The sequence below is a fragment of the Lissotriton helveticus genome, chromosome 11 (genome assembly GCF_964261635.1).
Source record: "Lissotriton helveticus chromosome 11, aLisHel1.1, whole genome shotgun sequence".
NCBI lineage: Eukaryota > Metazoa > Chordata > Amphibia > Caudata > Salamandridae > Lissotriton > Lissotriton helveticus.
Window position 1 is genome coordinate 590,775,335 of NC_136072.1, and position 21,953 is coordinate 590,797,287.

General features: G+C 47.2%; 1 protein-coding gene across 2 annotated transcripts in view; it reads left to right on the forward strand.

Moving 5' to 3' along the window:
* Positions 1–21,953, forward strand: part of PIWIL2 (piwi like RNA-mediated gene silencing 2) — a 1,947,029-nt gene that overhangs the window by 841,677 nt on the left and 1,083,399 nt on the right. For both annotated transcript variants that reach the window (XM_078666379.1, XM_078666380.1), the window contains 2 exons: positions 9,074–9,262; positions 9,358–9,442. In XM_078666379.1, the coding sequence (XP_078522505.1) occupies positions 9,074–9,262; positions 9,358–9,442 (274 nt within the window). The remainder of the gene's footprint in view (positions 1–9,073; positions 9,263–9,357; positions 9,443–21,953) is intronic.

The window sequence follows — 21,953 nt, forward strand, 5'->3', positions numbered from 1 at the left end:
AAGGCTGCCATTGCTGGAAGACCCCCGGAGCTCTGTAAAGTCCTACATTTTGGAACTGTTATTGAGAGTCGCGGAGGGTGGCGACTGGGCTGAATTCGCGAAATGGCGGCCGACCATCTGGAACTGGTATCGCCTCGTGGCGGCGGGCTTGGGTTGCCTGATTGCGCGGGGGTCTGGTCTGGTGAGCGGGAGCTTACCCTCCGAGATATCCTGGAAGCTCTGCGATCCCTGCGCGTATTCCTGGCCCCAGATGTCCCCGTGAGTCCGCCACGACCTGCCGCCATTTTGAGCAGCCGTTTCTTCTTGCCTCCTTTTTGTTTCGGAGACTCCATTGCTTCGCCCCCCTCGACTGCTGCAAGTGTTGCCACCGCTGATCGACGATCATTTGATGTGCCGGGGACTTTGCAGCTCCCTGCTTTACTAGGTTCTGACCCCAGAGACTTGGACGTTGTGCCGCGACCCTGTTTGGCTGGGATGCCCGGAACTATTGGTGGACTGCCGCCTGCGCCTGTACCGATGGCTTCGCATTTGTCTATTGCGGAGAACCCCTCGCTTTCCTGAACGGCGACACTGTTATCCTGCTCTTTATCACCCGTGCTGCGATTGCTGGTGCTTATAAATTCTCTATTCGGACTTTTGCTCGCTTGCGGACCGATTGTTCCTCCTTGTCCCCATGGTGGAACAAATTTATTTCGATTGTGTCCTGGTCTTGTATTGAGTAGCTCACTTTACATTGTCATGTTGTGGGTGGAATCTGTGGTTCGTAAGGGTTGGGGGTGATATGCATGACTCCTGGGGATTCTTGCTGTACGACTTTGTGGCGCGATTGTTTGTACCCATGGCGCGGTGGGAGGTCCTCTCCTCTGTAAGTTTTATGGTGCTTGAATTGGTGTCGTCTTGGTCTGGTTTTTGCTACGATTGTTTGGTTGGACGGAGGGCTGCGGCCGACCGTATTGATTTTTGTTCTTATGCTCCTCCCTCCTGTTTTCCTTATTTTTGTTTCTGTTTCTTTTTGTCTCATTTTTCTCTCTTTCTTTCTCGCTATATTTCGGGTTCTGGTTTAGGGCGACAGGCACGCTGTTTGAAGGGTAGGCCATAGCCTTCTGCAGGGGTGCAGGGTGGGATGGGTGGGTTGGGATCTATTTGTTGTTTGTTTTATGGTTCTATGGCCCTTTTTGTATCTCTTTATAGTAAGGCCGCGTCTGTCCTTGCCTCCCGTGGTATGTTCGGAGTGGGGTATGAGGCGTCATCGATCCTTCTCTTCTGGGTTGGTTACGTTTCGTTTTGATTGCTGTACCCTCCTTGTTATGGATGCTCCTGTTTTCTCCTGTACTCTCGCCACGGGACTCCTGTTTCGGCGTGGTCTTCTTTCCTTTGTTTTGTGTTTCATTTCCTTTTATTATTTTTCCGTTTTGTCCTTTTCCCCTCCCCCTCCTTTCCCTCTTTCTTCCCTTTTCCTGGCCCCCTTCCCCCCCTTTTTAGAGGTCACTATGATGGGTTGGTTTTGATGTGGTGTTTGTCCGATCCCTCTGTCCTGGTTTGGCTGTGGTTTGGGTGGTGGGCATGTAAAGATGGTACTGAACATGTGTCGATTGTGTCTTAAATGTCCCTGTCTCCCGATGTGTATTATGTTGCCTCTCCTGTATTGCGGCCCCATGCCCCCTTATTGTCGCTGAGGATGGTTGTGGGACTTCGGACGCCTTTATATTGAAAGTGAGCCTATCGTACGCCTTATCCCCATATTATAAAATTAACCTTTTTTGCTCCTGTTTTTTGGCCGTCTGGTTCCTAGGCGTCTTCTCTCCCTTTTTACGATTGTTTTACCTTTGCTTTTGCTGCTTGAATCTGTACTATTTGCCTTGGAACCTGTGACCGTTTTACATATTGATGCCGGCCGATTTGGTTGTAGGCCTAGAATTGTATATCCTTTTGATGCTAATAAAGTTTTATAAAAAAAAAAAAAAAACTAACTGCCCTCATCAGTTTAGGGGTTAACTCAAGGCACCACCCTGCTGAAATGAACAACACCCATACCTTGTGACAGCAACCTATTGAAATGCTTAGCACTGTGTGAGGGTGCAAATGCTCTCACACCTCAAAGACAAAGCTGCCAGTTAGAGGCGCTACGAGGCAACTGAGCTGTGCCGCACAGTAGCGAATGCTGCCCGTTCGGCAATTAGCTGCTTGGAAAGCGAGTAATGAAGAGGAATAAGCGGTGCCGACAAGCAGCACTTCAAATCCAGTTTTAATAGGCGCAGCGAAAGCCTAGCGCGGGCGCCTTATATGTTAAACATATTGAAAAATTGGCTGATAAACTCCAAGCATTAGTTGCAATTTACAGGGATCACAACAGCAAATGCACACGTTGAAAAGATTCATTCTTCCTACTTTGCAAGTAATTGTGAGCAGATGCGCCTTCCATAAAAAAGGTAATTTTGTAAGCAATAATTCTACGTTAAAATTTTCCATTTCACTGAAAAGAAGCGTGCGCCCAGAATAAATGCTCATTTTTAAAAGGGATGATTCGTCGGGTTCAAAGGAAACAAGCGCGCGCGGGAGCAGGGGGAGAGAGGAACGAGTCTGCCCCGGGTTCCCTTGCGGGAGCGAGCAGGAACCATCTGTCAAAGCTCGCTCCCGCAAGGAAATCGCCAAATGTGCACGCGTTGCCATTGAAGGCAATGCAACTTGTGCGCGTTTTTGACTGCAAAACAGAATTGATTACTAGAGGTCTTTTTCCTATGCAGCGCATGCGAGACCTAAACACTAATTACACTTGTATATGGGAGGTCACTGGCACACCTTTATTTGAGATACTACTCTCGTGTTTCAGCGCAAATTCTTTGCAAATTCTTCTGGCTGTCCACCACGTCCACCACCACCACCACGTCCACCACCACCACCACGTCCACCACCACGTCCACCACCACCACGTCCACCACCACCACGTCCACCACCACCACATCCACCACCACGTCCACCACCTCCACATCCACCACCACCTCCACATCCACCATCACCTCCACATCCACCACCACCACCACCACGTCCACCACCACCACGTCCACCACCACCGCGTCCACCACCACCGCGTCCACCACCACCGCGTCCACCACCACCGCGTCCACCACCACCGCGTCCACCACCACCGCGTCCACCACCACAGCGTCCACCACCACAGCGTCCACCACCACCACGTCCACCACCACCACGTCCACCACCACCACGTCCACCACCACCACGTCCACCACCGCCATGTCCACCACCACCACGTCCACCACCACCACCACGTCCACCACCACGTCCACCACCACGTCCACCACCACCATGTCCACCACCACCATGTCCACCACCACCATGTCCACCACCACCATGCCCACCACCACCACATCCACCACCACGTCCACCACCACCATGTCCACCACCACCATGTCCACCACCATGTCCCCCACCAACACCACCACATCCACACCCACTGCCACCTCCACCACCACGTCCACAACCCCCCCCTCAACCACTCCAAATACCACTCAGTACCACATAATTACACGCCATATAATTACACTGCACTCAATGCAACATACATTCCAAATACCACTCAGTGCCAAATAATTACACGCCACATAATTACACTCTACTCAATGCAACATACACTCCACAGAATACCACTCAGTGCCACATAATTATATGCTACATAATTACACTGCGCTCAACGAAGCATACACTACAAATACCACTCAGTGCCACATAATTACACACCACATAATTACACTCTACTGAATACAACACACACTCCACACAATACCACTCAGTGCCACATAATTATATGCTACATAATTACAATGCAACATACAATCCAAACAATACCACTCAGTGCCACATAATTACAGGCCACACAATTACACTCTACTGAATACAACATACACTCCTCATAATACCACTCAGTGCCACATAATTATATGCTACATAATTACACTACGCTCAACCAACATACACTCCAAATACCACTCAGTGCCACATAATTACACTGCACTCAATGCAACATACACTCCAAATACCACTCAGTGCCACATAATTATATGCTAAATCTTTACACTGCGCTCAATGCAACATACACTCCAAATACCACTCAGTGCCACATAATTTCACGCCACATATTTATACTATATATCTATCGCCCTCACTCTATCTATCTATCTATCTATCTATCTATCTATCTATCTATCTATCTATCTATCTATCGCCCTCACTCTATCGCCCCTCACTCTATTGCCCCTCACACTATCAATCCTATCTATCTATCACCCTCTCTCTATCGCCTTCACTCTATCCCCCCTCACGCTATCTATCTATCGCCCTCACTCTATCTATCGCCCTCACTCTATCTATCGCCCTCACTCTATCTATCTATCGCCCTCACTCTATCGCCCTCGCTCTATCGCCCTCGCTCTATCGCCCTCACTCTATCGCCCTCACTCTATCGCCCTCACTCTATCGCCCTCACTCTATCGCCCTCACTCTATCGCCCTCACTCTATCGCCCTCACTCTATCGCCCTCACTCTATCGCCCTCACTCTATCGCCCTCACTCTATCTATCGCCCTCACTCTATCTATCGCCCTCACTCTATCTATCGCCCTCACTCTATCTATCGCCCTCACTCTATCTATCGCCCTCACTCTATCTTTCGCCCTCACTCTATCTATTGCTCTCACTCTATCATTCGCCCTCACTCTATCTATCACCCTCACTCTATCGCACTCACCCTATCTATCTATCGCGCTCACTCTATTTATCACCCTCCCTCTATCTATCTATCACCCTCACTCTATTTATCACCCTCCCTCTATCTATCTATCACCCTCACTCTATTTATCACCCTCCCTCTATCTATCTATCACCCTCACTCTATCGCACTCTATTTATCTATCACCCTCACTTTATTTATCGATCACCCTCACTCTATTTATCTATCACCCTCACTCTATTTATCTATCACCCTCACTCTATTTATCTATCACCCTCACTCTATTTATCTATCACCCTCACTCTATTTATCTATCACTTTCACTCTATCGCACTCACCCTATCTATCTATCGCACTCACTCTATTTATCACCCTCCCTCTATCTATCTATCACCCTCACTCTATCTATCACCCTCCCTCTATCTATCACCCTCACTCTATTTATCCATCACCCTCCCTCTATCTATCTATCACCCTCACTCTATTTATCTATCACCCTCACTCTATTTATCTATCACCCTCACTCTATTTATCTATCACCCTCACTCTATTTATCTATCACCCTCACTCTATTTATCTATCACCCTCACTCTATTTATCTATCACCCTCACTCTATTTATCTATCACCCTCACTCTATCGCACTCACCCTATCTATCTATCGCACTCACTCTATTTATCACCCTCGCTCTATCTATCACCCTCCCTCTATCTATCTATCACCCTCCCTCTATTTATCTATCACCCTCACTCTATTTATCTATCACCCTCACTCTATTTATCTATCACCCTCACTCTATTTATCTATCACCCTCACTCTATTTATCTATCACCCTCACTATACCGCACTCACCCTATCTATCTATCGCGCTCACTCTATTTATCACCCTCCCTCTATCTATCTATCACCCTCCATCTATCGCACTCACTCTATCGCACTCACTCCCTCTATCGCACCACCACAGCATTACTCAGCACCACCACAGCATCACTCAGGTGCACCACAACATCACTATTCGCTACCACAGCATCACTGAATGCCACAGCATCAGTCGTCGCCACCACAACATCACTCAGCACCACCATAGCATCAATCTGTGCAACCATTCAACAACAACTGGTTCAAATATGTTCTCTCAATGTGTCGAGCTTTATTACAAATGTCACAAAAAGATGTTAATATTTCACTTCTGTTATTGGATTTTCGTCACAATAAAATACACTGAACATAATCTTCCCAAAAGTTATTTACAAAAGTTTAAGCTATTGCCATTATAAATTACAATAACTTTTATCTAAGTATTAATTATAAAAATAAATAAAAGCCATTGTTATTTGTAATATCAATACATCTAAGTCATGTAAATACAACACATATCGCATTACAAATGCTATAGGTGTCACATTTGCGAAAAGTATAACTTTTGGCATTGTAAATGACAAACCTATTAATTTCTCTATTTTCAAAACCAACACATAAATAAAAAATGTGTCATTTACAATACCAATAGCTCATACTTTACTAATGCGAGACCTATTGCATTGCAAATGCTTGTTTTTAAGAAATGTGTGTTTGCACGGGTCATAATTCTTTTTCTGCCTTCCATCATAATTAAACATACGCACTAATTCTATTTTAGCAAATACATATCGTAGTTTGTTTTAATGATGATATTAAGTATCCCTTGGGGAAATCGGGTGGTGGATTGTGCCCTGTTAACCATTCAATTGTATGCTACGATGCCTCGTCTCTCATGCAAGGAAGAACCTGCGGTTTTTTAGTGGAATGTTATCATTTTAACTATATTGTATATATATATTTTCTTATGTGCCTTTATGACACGAGTTATTGAAATAAAACTCATTGATGTTGATGCTCTCTCATTACACTTTGCGTGCTGGGATTTTTTGGACTGTTACTAAGAAAGTTAAAATGTAAGCACCAACTTACAGAATACAATGTGCCTCTGGCCAAAAAACGATTGAGTGATGTCATACAACATGGGGCCAAATGTCGCTTTGTGGGCATGTAAGATAATAATGAAACAAAATTAGTGGGTAAAGTATGACTAATAATACAACTGTGGATATGTTGAGTTGGGAAACAATTAAACATGTACTTTTTGCAACAACAACAAAAACGAAGATATGGGGAGTGATGGCAGATTTCTAATTACATTTCTGTTTTTCTCATTGAAACTTTTATTCCTACAAAAGCAGGGCAAATAGTTAAAAAAAATAGTATATGACAAATGAAAGAGAAGCCGTGTTACCTTTCTTGTTTATCTTTAATGCTATTATAATAAATACACAAATTACTGTTTTGAAACATGAGCATGGAACAACTGCAAAATATTTTTTTATGTTTGAGTCCAGTGTCCTCCCTTGAGTTAGTGCTCCTACACAAAACTCTGAATGGATTCGAAAATGAAATCTGGTGCTTTCACTTAATACCAGTGAAAACAGCAGAGCACTTCCTCCTATAAAGCACAAGTGCTGAAGAACCTTCCTAATGCTCTGTTTGGCCGCAGGTGGCCCATGCACCACATATTGAGAATTGATGTACACGATCATCATATGTTCTCTAGTTGAAGAGATTCTGAATTTGATGCTTGCAGAATCAGCTGGACTGAAGAACTTGCCAAGAAGAGGTAGAATTGCTTCTTCTTCTTTATTTATCACAATTGGACCTTCTCTTTTCTCATATTAACATGCATTTGGCTGCCATCACTGTGTACTGAAAGTTCCTATCTCGGGTACCTTTTTCACTATCTTTAATTGTGGACTTCCTGGAGAATTTTTAGAAACATCGTCTCTACATTCAGAGTTTGTTCTCCTCCCTGGGAACTCACTATTGTCCCATTTAATTCCAAGCCCATGCATACAATTGAACTCCAGCATTTATTAGACAACATGTCTTTCCTAGTAGCCATTACCTCAAACATAAGGGCCAGTGAGCTTAATCCTTTTCACTGAAGAACCTTACATGGTTTGGGATCATAGCAAGATATATTTGAGAAATTACTGTTCTATGTTCAGTGAACTCATTGCAAAGTTAACCTCAATTGGGCCCTCCCTCAACCTTTATTTATTGTCCTGACCCCTATTACCTGGCTGAGGGTTTTCAAACGCTGAAAGAAATCGAGGCACTGAGATTATTGGAATATGGCAAAATATTTGAGACATCCAAACAGGTAGTGCTTCCACAAAGCAGGCTATACCTTGATGGCTAGTTTCATGCATCAGAACTGCAACAAATATCTAACTCATCTTTACCAGAAAAACCAAAGGCCCAAAACTAGAACTACTGCAACTCTTATGTTTAGTGCCCTTATCTCAGACATTTATCTGAGGAACACTTTTAAATTAGGTTGCTGAGCATTACTGTATTGATTCTGACTCCAGGACACAAACCACAGTGGTTTAAGCATTTATTGACAATCTTTTTATAATTTTATGATTTAATCTTTTCTATTCTTTTATTTTTCACTTCAGATGCTGGGATTCTTGTTTAGCTTGCTACTTGTGTCTACTGCTTTTGAATATACCAAAGAATCCCATGATTTGAAAGGAAGCGTTACTTGACTGTCATTCTGTTTTGCCATCTCTGAATCTGTATAAATCCCGTCCACCTCACCATGGGCCATATGCATGGGTAGAGAAGTTTAGAAGTTTGTCACTGCTTACTTGCTAAAACAAACTGCCTGAATTACCTGGGAAGGGGAAGTCTGCAGCATGAGGAATTTGTAAAGATTCACTCTACATTTCCCTTGATTTTTCACTGTAATAAATGTTAAAAGTAGAGGTATTTTATGACTGATTTGGTTAACTGATTAGCCTGTTCAAACGGATATAACATGTTGCTTTCTGTATCATAGTTTTTAAATAATTTATCTTTTATTTGACTTTTAATGCATTATAAAAGTGTTAGGAATATCCAGCATGTGTCCAGAATTATTCTTTTGTTTGTGGAAGTATTCAGAGACAATACCATGAATGATAATCCATGTCTTTACTTAACTTTTCCTAATTTGCCTCTGTGGTATTTTCAGTCACTTAAGTGGTATTTTCAGCACAAATGGCCTGAAACCTCACTCCTGCTATATTTTGGGCTGTATTTTGGTAAGAAACCATGCCTCAATTCCTCTTTTAACCATGCTCATTCTGTCACATTAAGTTTCCATTAGTGAAGATCTGCCTTTTGAAGTTGTGTAATACTGGAACAAATACTGTCAACCTTGCAGTGATTTGTTATGGTTTATATTGCAAAGAACTGTACCAAAGCTGGGATTGCTTGTGTTTATCTAAGATTATTTTATTTCTCACCCAAGGAATATCCTATACCAAGAAACCAAAGAGCACTTTAAAGATGAGTGTACCAAGCAGTTGATTGGCAACATTGTAATTACACGCTACAACAATCGCACATATCGCATTGATGACATAGACTGGAACAAAACCCCCAAAGAAAAATTCACCATGGCCGACAGCTCAGAGATCAGTTTTATTGAGTATTACAGGTATGTTTTACAGAGAATCAAACGTCAGATACACACAATGTTGTTAGGATTCCTTTAAAATATTGGATTAAAGCTACATTTCTTCTTCTTTGTAGTAAGAATTATGGGATCACAGTGAAGGACCAAGACCAGCCCCTGCTGATTCATCGCCCCAATGAGAAGCGGTCTCCTCCCGGGAAGGTCAGTGGACAAATGACTGTCTGCGATAGAATGTGTTAAAGAGGGCTTATAGGATTTCCAAAGGAAATAAGAAATTAAGAGGTCTCACAGATTCAATAAAATGCAAGAAACAGGAAGTGCACTTGTTTTAAGTAAATTGTAAATCTGAAAGACAGTTAGTCGTAAATTCCTTACCGTAGAATTTCCCCTAGGCGTCAGAATGGATCTGAAGATTCTGTAGTCGGGGATCTCTGTGTATAGTCATAATTTAGTGAATAATGGGGCGGAAAAAGAAAGAACTGACATCAGCGTGAAGGGGCGGCATCTAAGTAGGCACTGCAACGTCATCCTCCCGACCACAACGCGGACAACAGAGTTGACTGGCGCTGCCTACCGGCATGTAGGGGTGTTGATAAAGAATAAGGAGTAGTTTCTGTCCTGTAACTCCAGTTCTGTAGTAGGGGTATCTCTGTTATTGTCATAATCTAGTGAATAGTCCCGCCCATGTGCGCGGACCCCGGAGCAATCAAAAATAATCTCTTAAGTTGTCAAAAAATGCAGAACTGCACAGACACTTAAGAGAGAATTTAAAGACAGATAATGCAGCCTATATCCACAGGCTACACTGTCGAGTACTTCAACTAGAAATTCCACCAAAAAAACCACAAACAGCACAGCCTGTCCAGCTTTCCTCACAGAGAAAAGCTTTCCTTTACCAGCACAAGCCTCTGGAATGATAGAGAGGAAGGAGTGGACAGACAAGCCCCATAGGCTGCCATTATGTGGCTCAGAACAGGATACTGTGCCTTTAAGAAAACTTTCCAGAACTCTCTCAGTATCCCAGAATGCACAGCAGGTCCCTTTTACTTTCAGTTCTTTTTTCCGGTTCCTGCAAGCAATACCCTGGAGCATTGAGCTCTCCCTTTTCAAGGGTTTATTTAGTGATTTTTTTCACTTTTTCTAGTTTTTGAGTGCTTTCTTGTAGTACTTTGGTGTTTTCTTCCTTGTGTGTGTCTTGGTGCACTCTTTTATTTGTCAAAATGCCTGCTTTGTTTGACAAATGCCCTGAGTGTCCGAGGAAGAAGGCCAAGTCGGACCCACATGAGGTGTGCATCGTCTGCCTTCCCTCTTCTCATGTCCCAGAGGAGTGTGGCATCTGCCAGACATTATCCACCAGGACCCTGAGAGAGAGGATGAAGATCAGGCTCCAAGGCCTGGAAGATAGAAGACTGCAGACACAAGTTGGGTCTGGGCATGCTTCATCTGCCCATGCTGAGGCCTCTGGGGGGCTCTCCAGAAGCAGGAAGACCAGCAAACGTCCTATTTCTCCGCCGCCGTCGATAGCTTCGACGACGGCGTCGAGAGGGATGGCAGCAGTCTGTTCCCCGTCTCCCCAGGGCTCTGGGTTGAAGAGGCGTCGACGTTCGACGTCGAGGGGACTGACAAGGTCGCCGTCGAGATCACCGTTGACGGTATCATCGACGTCGTCGAGCCATCGACGTCGAGCCATTGACGTCGAAGGAGTTTGGCCCGGCGTCGGCGCTCGCCGTCGAGACGACCACGCCGCTCGCCGTCGGCGAAGAGGAGACGGTCGTCATCGACGCCGAGATGGCGTTCGCCGTCGAGAAGGCTTTGACGTCACGAAGGAAGCGCTCAACGTCGAGACGTCGACGGTCGCGGTCAAGGAAGAGACGTTCGTCGTGCAGACGTTTCTCAACGTCGAGACGGGGGCACCGGTCGACGTCGAGACGGCGTTCCTCGACGTCGAGACAGCGTTCTTCGATGACAAAGAAGCGCGGAAAGAGTTCTGGTGCCAGGAGTCGCTCTGGATCCGCTGGGACGCCTCGGCGACGTTCCCCAATTGGGCACACTACATTGCCTCCGCCTAAGAAGAAGAGGGAGTCACAGGGCTTGGTGTACTCCGAGGTATATACACCTTCCAAGCCAAGATCGACTACCCCTCCTCCTCCCTTGCCCAAGGAACCTCCGCTACGGAATCCCACTCCGCCTCTGGTTCCACCTCATGGTCATCCTCTGCTACCTCCTCAAGGACCACATCCGGTACCGCCGAGGTCGGTTTCGCTGCCACGGTACCCGACGCCTCCTAAGGGGACTCCTCAGCCGAGGGTCCCGGTCAGGACGCAGTCTCCTGCTCCTGTGAGACCTGCGGAGCGTCCGAAGCCTGGAAGATCGCGATCTTGTTCCGGACGGAGGGAGAGAGCGCGGAGTCGTCACCGGTCATCGACAAGATCAAGGCGACGCCACAGGAGTCGCAGATCGAGATCCCACACGGGCTCGTCTGGGACCAGGGAATACTCGCCGACTTTGTCAGAATCCCCGGGGACGAGGGTGTCGCCAGTGGACGATATTGTCTCATTCCAAGATGTTCTGCTGAGGGGTGCGGCTAAGTTGGGTATCACGGTACCCACGCCCACGACGTCCGTGATTTTCGAGACGCTACATAAAAAGCACCTGTCACGGCCGTTGCTACCCCTAGTACCAGGATTGGTAGAGCCCGCCCAGGAGTTGTTTCTCACTCCGGCGGTGGCGAAGGCGGCTCCCTCCAGGCTCCTCCAGAAGTACCGGGCTCCGGATTCTGATCCGGCATTTCTCAGGATGGACCCACCACCGGACTCGGTCATAGTGACAGCTGCTAGGAAGCAGCATGCCACCACCCCGTCGTCCACGGTACCTCCTGATAAGGAGAGCCGGTGGTTAGACTCGGCTGGCAGGAAGGTCTGTGGGACGGCTTCTACTGCAATGAAGGCTGCAAGTGCCGCGGCTTTGCTAGGGCGATATGATCGAGCCCTGTGGGAATCCCTCCAGCAATTCGCTGAGCTCCTTCCTTGAGAGAAGAGAAAGGATTTTCAAGAGATTCTCAGTGAGGGACTATTGGTGTCGATATGTCCCTTCTGGCGGCGCATGGATATTGCCACGGTGTCAACCAACGGCGCCAAGCTTGGCTTCGCCTTACATCCCTCAAGCCAGAGGCCCAACAACGGGTGGCCAACCTGCCTTTCTCGGGGGAAACCCTGTTTGGCAATCATGCGGACGACGAAAATGGCCCGCATGAAGGCGGAGTCCGAGACCCTGACGTCTGTCGGGTTGGAGAAGCCCAAGGAGAAGAAGACCTACCGCCCGTTCCAGAGACGCAAGGCCGAGGGCGCGGGCAGACTTCGGGACAGCAACAGAAACAACAGCAGCAGCAGTTCCGGAGGCCCTTTCAGAAGCACCAGAAGGGCAGAAGCCAGCAGTCCGCAGCGGCGAACAAGGGCCCGGCTGGGTCTAGGCCCTGCGCGGTTACTTCCCCTACATCCGTTACCCACTCCGGTGGGGGGAAGCGTTTAATTTTTTCTAGCAGAGTGGAGAAAAATTACTCCGGACAAGTGGGTGCTGAATATTGTTTGCAATGGATACAGTCTTCTGTTCATCAGCCCGCCTCCAGCAATTCCACCGGTCAGTCCGCAGTTTCAACTGCGCGAGCTCCAGGCGGAGGCCAATCTCCTGTTAAGGAAAAGGGCGATCGAAGACGTACCTCTGTCTCAAAGGGGAAGAGGTCTGTACTTTCTGGTTCGCAAGAAGGACAAGAACGAGTTCAGGCCCATTCTGGATTTGCGACAAGCAAACAAGTGGATTCGCAGAGAGAAATTTTGCATGCTGTTGTTGCATCAGATTTATCCTCAGCTGCAACAGGGAGACTGGCTATGTGCTATAGACCTACAGGATGCGTACTTCCATGTGCCCATTGCACACAAACACAGGAAGTTCCTGCGATTCCAATCATTATCAGTACAAAGTACTGCCATTCGGGCTGAAGTCTGCGCCCAGAACATTCTCGAAGTGCATGGCAGTGGTAGCTGCACACCTAAGGAAGAACAAGGTATTTGTCTACCCGTACCTGGACGATTGGTTGATCAGGGCCTCCTCCTTCTCGAAAGCTCAAGCGCACTTCCAGAAGACGTGCATTCTCCTGAACAGCTGGGGTTGCACATCAACATGTCCAAGTCTGTCCCAACTCCGGTCCAGCGCATACACTACTTGGGAGCCTCCATCAATACGCTGTCAGCAAGCGTGTCTCCTTCGGAGGAGCGACGGTTATCACTCCTTCGGAAGGCTCAGGCTCTTGTGACCGCTCCATCTACAACAGTGAGGACGGTGTCTTCTCTACTGGGGTCAATGGCCTCTTGTATCTTCCTCACGCCACACGCACGGCTGCACATGAGACCATTGCAGGAGTGCTTGGAGGATCAGTGGGATCAGCAAAAAGGGTCTTGGGACGACAAGATTCAACTGTCTCTGCATGCTCTTCAGTCTCTGAAGTGGTGGTGTTCAGCGGAGAATCTCCTCAGAGGGGTTCCCTTTCACAAGGACATTCCCACGCAGACTATCGTGACGGATGCGTCTCTCCAGGGCTGGGGGGCGCACTCCGGAGACTTACAGATTCAAGGAATGTGGTCCCCTACGGAGTCCACGTACCACATCAATTTCCTGGAACTCGGAGCTGTTCACTTGGCACTGAAGGCCTTTCGTCTGTCCTTCCGGACCACCTCTCTGCTTGTACAGACGGACAATACGACCACGATTTATTACCTCAACAAGCAGGGGGGCTCGAGATCACGCACTCTGTCACAGGAGGCGTCTGGCCGGAGGACTGACGATAACGGCTACCCATCTACCAGGTGTGCAGAATGTTCAGGCGGACGCACTGAGCAGACTGATTCAGGGAAACCCTGAATGGGTCATAAACGACAACGTACTAGGAGAAGTCTTCGCAAGGTGGGGGACTCCAGACGTAGATCTGTTCGCCACCGCCGAAAACAGCAAATGCCGAAACTTCGCCTCCAGGTACTACCAGCAGGGGACGCTGGGGAATGCGTTATGGATCAACTGGTCGAACAGCTTTCTATACGCTTTTCCACCCATTCCCCTGATTCCGGCGGTGCTCATCAAGCTGTCCCAGTCCAGGGCGCGGATGATCCTGATTGCCCCGGAATGGCCCAGGCAGTGGTGGTTCACGGACCTGCTTCACCGGTCTCTCCTTCCTCACATACGGCTGCCGTGCCGGCCGCACCTTCTCACTAAGTTCGGGGGGCAGATGGTGCACCCCAACCTCTCGTCTTTGAGTTTGGCGGCATGGCTCCTGAGATAGTGCAAAATGGCCATTTGAATCTACCAGAAGCTTGTATGGACATACTGAAGGAGGCTAAGCGACCTTCCACTCGGACTTCCTATGCTTACAAGTGGAAGCGATTTTGCATCTGGTGCAAGTCCAAGAACTATGACCCAACGACATGTAAGGAAGATGTCATCCTTCCGTATCTTCTACATTTGGCGCAGTCTGGCCTTAATGTCCATTCCATTAAGGTTCATCTCGCTGCGCTGACTGCCTACAGGAAGTGTCCTTCACAGACTTCCTTCTTCCAGATTCCTGTGATCAAGGATTTTCTGGAAGGCTTGAAGAAGGTGTTCCCTCCTGTCCGGCTTCCTTCGCCTTCATGGGAATTGAACGTGGTGCTGTCCAGATTGATGAAGGAGCCTTTTGAAGCTATTCATGAGGCTTCGTTACAGCACCTGTCTTGGAAGGTGGCGTTCCTCGTGGCCCTTACATCGGCCTGCAGGGTGCGTGAAATTCAGGCGTTGTGTTGCCAAGAACCTTATACTGTATTTCATGCTGCTAAGGTTGTTATGCGTACTCGCCCTAAATTTCTTCCAAAGGTTATATCTGATTTCCATGTTAACCAGACCATAACTTTACCTACGTTTTTTCAGAATCCCTCATCTCCAGCGGAAAGGTCTCTGCATTCCCTGGATGTTAGGAGGGTGTTGAAATTTTATCTGGATAAAACCAAAGATATTCGTAGGTCAGACCAATTGTTTACCAATTATGGATCAGTCAGGACCGGTCTTGCTACCTCGAAACAGTCCATCTCTAGGTGGATTGTGTCCTTTATACAATTGTGTTACCAAAAGGCTAATAAGACCTTAGGGGGTAAACCTAAGGCTCATTCCACCAGGGGCAAAGCTGCCACGACTGCTTTGCTTCGTAATGTTCCAATTGCAGAAATCTGCAAGGCGGCCACTTGGAAGTCGGTCCATACCTTTGCTAAGCATTCCTGTCTGGACACTGATGCCAGGACAGATGCTCAGGTTGGGCAGGCTTCGCAGCGAAATCTGTTCGCACAGTAGTGGTGTTACTTTTCTTTTCTCCACCGCCGCTTTGGTGTGGGGATGGGCTTGCCATTCTATTCACTAGATTATGACTATACACAGAGATCCCCTACTACAGAAGGAGTAGTTTCTGACCTGTAACTCCAGTTCTGTAGTAGGGGTATCTCTGTTATAGTCATAAGCGCCCGCCCTCCTCCCCGGTGGAGAAGGATATTCATGTAAGGAATGCTACAGGTCTGGCGTGTTACGCCTTCAAAAAGAACTGAAAGTAAAAGGGACCTGCTGTGCATTCTGGGATACTGAGAGTTCTGGAAAGTTTTCTTAAAGGCACAGTATCCTGTTCTGAGCCACATAATGGCAGCCTAAGGGGCTTGTCTGTCCACTCCTTCCTCTCTATCATTCCAGAGGCTTGTGCTGGTAAAGGAAAGCTTTTCTCTGTGAGGAAAGCTCAACAGGCTGTGCTGTTTGTGTTTTTTTTTGGTGGAATTTCTAGTTGAAGTACTGGACAGTGTCGCCTGTTGATATAGGCTGCATTATCTGTCTTTAAATTCTCTCTTAAGTGTCTGTGCAGTTCTGCATTTTTTGACAATTTAAGAGATTATTTTTGATTGCTCCGGGGTCAGCGCACATGGTCGGGACTATTCACTAGATTATGACAATAACAGAGATACCCCTATAACAGAACTGGAGTTACAGGACAGAAACTACTCCTTATTCTTTATCAACACCCCTACATGCCGGTAGGCAGCGCCAGTCAACTCTGCTGTCCGCGTTGTGGTCGGGGGGATGACGTTGCAGTGCCTACTTAGACGCCGCCCCTTCACGCTGATGTCAGTTCTTTCTTTTTCCGCCCCAGCCTAGCGCAGACCCCTCCGGCACTTTTGGGCTAACCTCTATGCAATGTTTTGTCAACTTCTTTTCAAGTCTATGGACTACTGGTGCACGAGGGATGTCCCAACGTCTGATCGGTTTCAAGCCTTGCGGGTCCTGTCACAAGATGATGTAGGTAAAGGACCCTCACCTCGTGTGCTTGTGGTGTCTGGTCATTGGGTAAGTCCAAACACAAGAAGAGGGCGAAGAAACAAAAACGTTATTCACCTTACCCCTGTCGGTCGGCAAACACGACATGGGATTTGGAGTGTTGTGTCTCAAAGACTCCGTCTCCTGTGCCTGATTCAGGGATGACTCTGCACCTCGCCCCCAGAAGCTAGCCTGGCATATGATGTCCACTAGTTCTAGTGGCCACCTTGCACCAGTCTAATCGACCCATATTGATGGTGGTTGTAAAGTCAACCTTATAGAAAGCTATCCTAGTGGTAGCATGAACCAGCAGTCTTCAGCCTAAGACTTCAGTAGGCGTGTTAAGCAAGTTGTTTTACCAATTATAATCCCTTGAGTACCAAATGAAAGGACACCACACAAGGTATATATCAAATATATATGTATTTAATCTAAATACAACCCCTCTGCACTCTTTATGAGGTCAGAGGTAAAAACACAATACAAGTGACACAGTTAATATACGATAAGTTGCACAGTATACGTTATGGCCTAGGGGCCTCACAAACCATATACTAAGAAAGTGGTATAAGTACCACAAGAGAATTAAAAAGCAGGCCTGAGGCCTGTGGAATCGCTGGGGCTACACTAATTGACCAAAGGTTAGGAAGTAGGAGGCCCACGGGAGACGCGTGCAGTGTCTAAACACAGACGCGGGTTAGCATTGACTTTCTATGGAGATCGTAAAAGTTACAAATATACAATTTAAGGACACTTCCGGATGGACTAGGATGGAACCCTTTTAAACTAGGACACTTGGAGAGTCAAGACCCACGGGAGCACCGGAGTACTCGTCTTACCTCACCCAGGTAAGCCGGGTGCATAGGTGTCTTTTCGTATCTGGTTTCTTCATCGTTTTCTATGGAGAGCTGCAAAGAAGTGCTGCAGGCGAGCAGAGGAAAAGTGTCTGGGTGGATCCAAGGGTGGGTCGAAGAGCTGAAGAACCTGAAAGCAGAATGGACAGTCTGGGTCACTAGCCAGTGACCAGGAAGGAACCAGGCGATGTCGGGTGATTTCAAGTGAAGTAGTCAAACTTGTCTCTTCAGCCACGAGGTCCAGGAGGCATCGACGATGACCAGGCGCTGGATTCAAGCTGTCCCACGATGGATCTAGATGACTGCGGTGTCGGTATCCGGATTGGACCCAACAAGCCTTGGCAACCGCAACCCACAAAGGATGTCGAGATTGGCTCTGTTGCCGACCAGCAAGGTCTGTAGCGCTTCTCCTTTTCAGGGAAGCTGGAGCACGCCTGGAGCAAACAGGAAAGCAAGTTTAGTTCAAAGAAAGGTATTCAGGGGGCTCAGTAGCCAACGGACAAGGAACCGGGAAGACGCGTTGAACTCAAATGCAAAGGCGGGGCCCACTGGACACTCACAGAGTGTGGGGGCCTGGCTTCGTGCAAATGGTGCTCGAGGCTAGGGCTTCTCATACCCCAATGCACAACTTACTGAGGCTTCCGGAAAGGAGTGCAGGTAGCAAAATGCAGGATGTCCAGGGTTTCCGGTCCCACGTCTCTCGTGTCCGCCACGGGTCTCAGCTGTGCTGGGGATGTGGGTCGGAGTCAGAGAAGTCTGGAAGTCCAGTTCATGTGTCGCAGAGTCTTCGGGATCCGACGGGAGCCTTGAAACAGCAGACCGGCAATGTTTCTGTTGGTGCCTGTTTGCACAGGGTGGTCACTCCTTGACCTCAAGGGAGATAGCTTCCGTCTTCCAGTCAGAATGGAATGTCGAAGGTCCAGGATATGTCTTTCAAAGATTCATCCAGGGTAATCTAAAGTCCTAGGGACACAGCTCCTATACTTATACTAAGGATGGGGGCCGGACTACCTGCCTAGGTCCCTCCTATGGGTGGACCTGAGAAGGGGGTGGTTACACCCCTTTCCCTTTGTCCAGTTTTGTGCCAGAGCTGGGGCTGTGTGCCCCAGGAACCGGTTTGAACTGGTCAATGCATGGAGCACCTTGTGTGCCCCAGGCAGTGTCTTGAAGCATTCACCGAATGCAGCCCTCCCTGCCCCAATATACAAAACCCCTGTCTGGGGAGGTGCCAGCACCTCCCTGGACAGGAAACCTATTGCCCAGGCCTCCCCTGCCGGAGTTTCGTCCAGCAGCAGGAGGTCAGACTTGTGTCTGTGGCAGCAGCATCCGTTTTGTTATGCTGAGGCTCTGATTAACTTTAACCGGGTAAAGCAGTAACTACATGTCTTCTCCCTCTAGAATGGTGGAATACTACCCCTGCTGCCAGAATTGGCGGGGTGGGGGGGTAGTATTCCAAAGTGTTTGACACCTTGCACAACATGTTTTGATAAAGCCAAACCAAAGTTAGCATTAATTGCGAGGATTATAATGCACTTTAGAGTATATGGTATGGCTATATCATAGAACAGCTATAAGGAGAGGGTTCCGAAAGCTGCAGGGGGGCTCAGCTCATGCTAGGGCACCCTCTCACATAAAACCAAGCACTCTGCCTCCAGGATTGTCGAGGCCTACCATAGGAGTGGCTTATAGGTGTATATGTGTCTATATATAAAGGTAGATTTAGGTATACTATGTCTAAGTAAGGGGTGATTACACTACCTTACCCAGGCTGTGTGAACAGACCTGTGGTGTCAGTTTGGAAGGCAAATCAGGGGTGGCACAATACATGCTGCAGCCCATGGTAGACCTAAGGTGCACCTATGCCATGGGTACCTATGGTACACTATACAGGGGCTCACAAGGGTGACCCAGTAACCAATCTGATATGTCCCTAAAGTACATGGTATCAATTTAGAGAGAGAACAGCTGGGCTGTGGGTCTGATTAGCAGGCCCACAGCTACACTAAAGTCGAAAAACCAGAGAATCACAGCAAAAAGTAGGGGTGACCATAGGAAGCAGACCCTACTCTCCTACAGGAACGTCCTATGCTGTGGTGGTGGGAAAGACAGCCGAGGTCTTGGGCCTTGAGCTCCCTTCTTCTGTGGCGGTCAGGAGTAACCTCGTGACAGAGCCGCTTCAGCCTGCGGCAGCCAGGCATCCCTCCACTAAATCAGTTACGCCTGTAGATGGACTACATTTGTGGTATGGTGCACAGCAAAGGATCCTCTTTATGGCCCCCTTTCAGAGGTCCTCCTCCCCACACTTTCTTTGGCCCAGCATGGTTCTGCTCTGAGGACTCTCAAAGACTATCTTGCTGCTATCTCTGCTTTTCTTTGGCTGCCAGATCAGTCATCCTTATTCAAGTCTCCTATTGTAAATGGATACTTTAAGGCCATTACTCTTCTATTTCCTCCATCTCTTTTCTTTCCTGTGCTCGCAGAGTGAGTGAGTTTAAGCTCGGTCTCCCAAGCCCCCTTTCTTCACTGTGCATACGGATGAAGTGGTGCTTAGAACAAGGGCTTGGTTCGCTCCTAAAGTGTCTACACCATTTCATGTAGGAGTCTATCACCTTGCCCACCTTTTTCTCACCTCCGCACACTTCCAAGGAGGAGGAGAGATTCCACTGTCTGGACCCTAAAGGTGCTCTGTCATTCTACCTTGACCTCACCAAAGATTTCCAGGTGGATGATTAACTCTTTATTGGATATGTAGATGTCAAGAAAGGCCGGGCTGTTAAAAAATGTAGCATCCCTTGATGGGTTGTCATTTGCATAAAGATCTCCTACGCTTTAGCAAAGAAGGATCCTATAATGGGGCTGCATGCTCAATCCATTAGGGCTACGGCAGCAACCACTGCATTGGCACGTGGAGTCCCACTCCATGATATTTGCCTTGCGGCATCATGGGTATCTCTGCAAACGTTAACTAGTTATTACTGCCTGGACAGGCAAGTTCAGAAGGATGGCTATTTTGCAGGTTTGGTCCTCCAGGACTTTTTAGCCTGAACTTCATTCGCAGAACGTCCTCTGGGGATGGTATTGCTAGGGTATCTAGTCTAAGGTATGGAATCTACACCTAACTTTCTCTTTCAGATGAACAAGTTACTTACCTTCGGTAACAATGTAAGAGACATCGTTTGTTGTAGATTCCTTACTGCCATACCCATCCTCCCCGCTGTGCAAACTGAATTTTAGGGATAGGTAATCCCTTACAGGGCCCTAGATGTGGCACGCCAGTGGTCAGTGTCCTTCATGGTTCTGCACTTCTGGCGGCGTGTCAGAACTGACGTCAGCGCGCAGGTACTACGAAGCAATGCCGAAGACGGACGCGGAGTCGACCAATGCCACCTACCAATGCGCAGGGTTACAGCCGTGAAAAATCTCTGGATCCATTCTGACGCCTGGGGTTAATCATAAGGTAAAGAATCTACAACTAACCTATGTCTCTTACAGATACATCGTTACCGAAGGTAAGTAACTTGTTCATTAAGTCCAATCCTGTCATTGAATGTAGGCAAGTTACACACCCAATGAGGGGGTCCTGCAATAACAGAGTTCTCATTCTTTGAACTGTCTTGAAGCCCATAAATTGTATAATTCTACACACAGGAGGTTCCCCAGAAAACATTTAGCAATGCATTTTTTCATTAAAATAAACTCAATAGGGGAAAAAGTGTCTGTAGGATGCATTATGTTCTTCTTCTATTTTGCACTGTTTTTTTTTTTTGACGTAGATGTCCTTTTCCTCTCCACTTTACCTAAGGTGGTCATTCTTCTCCTCCTCCATTAGAGGTTTCACCTCCTGCTGATGACATACATGGTTGAGGACACAGCAGTGATAAACTGGGCTGCTAAGAAGATCAACATTGAAGCTGGTTTCCCATAGAATGTTTGAAATGTTGTTTCCAAAGAGCAAAGCCAGACCAGTGGCTACCGTAAACCCTGGATTCCAGTACCTTTTTATGTACAATCTTCTTACTCCTTTTTTTCCGGCCAGGGGAAAGAAGACTGTGGATAATGTATAAAGTGACTCAATCAGACCATTCCTTGCTTCAGGCTCTTCTGCCACTAGATTTCTTTAAGGCTGTGTAGAAGTGTTATGAAGTGATGATAAATATGCTGGATTCTACTTCCTTTTTCCTCAGAGAAGGACAATCTGAAAATGCACTCTATAGGAAAATAAATTATCAATCTGCAGCATCATTATTGAGAACTGTTAAGCACTCTTGTGCATGTATACAAGAGTTTGCTGGGATTCTATGGAAAGTGAGGAGATCTACTTGAAAATGTTCGAGAGATATTGCCTTGTTCTCTCTTTCTGGCGTTCCTTTTCACATATGTTGATATCTCAAATATAGCAGAAGCAAGTTAACATTAATTTTGCAATGCTCAAGTCGGAGAGTGTAGAGAAAGCTATAGGATCACAATTTGGTCAGGGTCAGGCCCTTTTC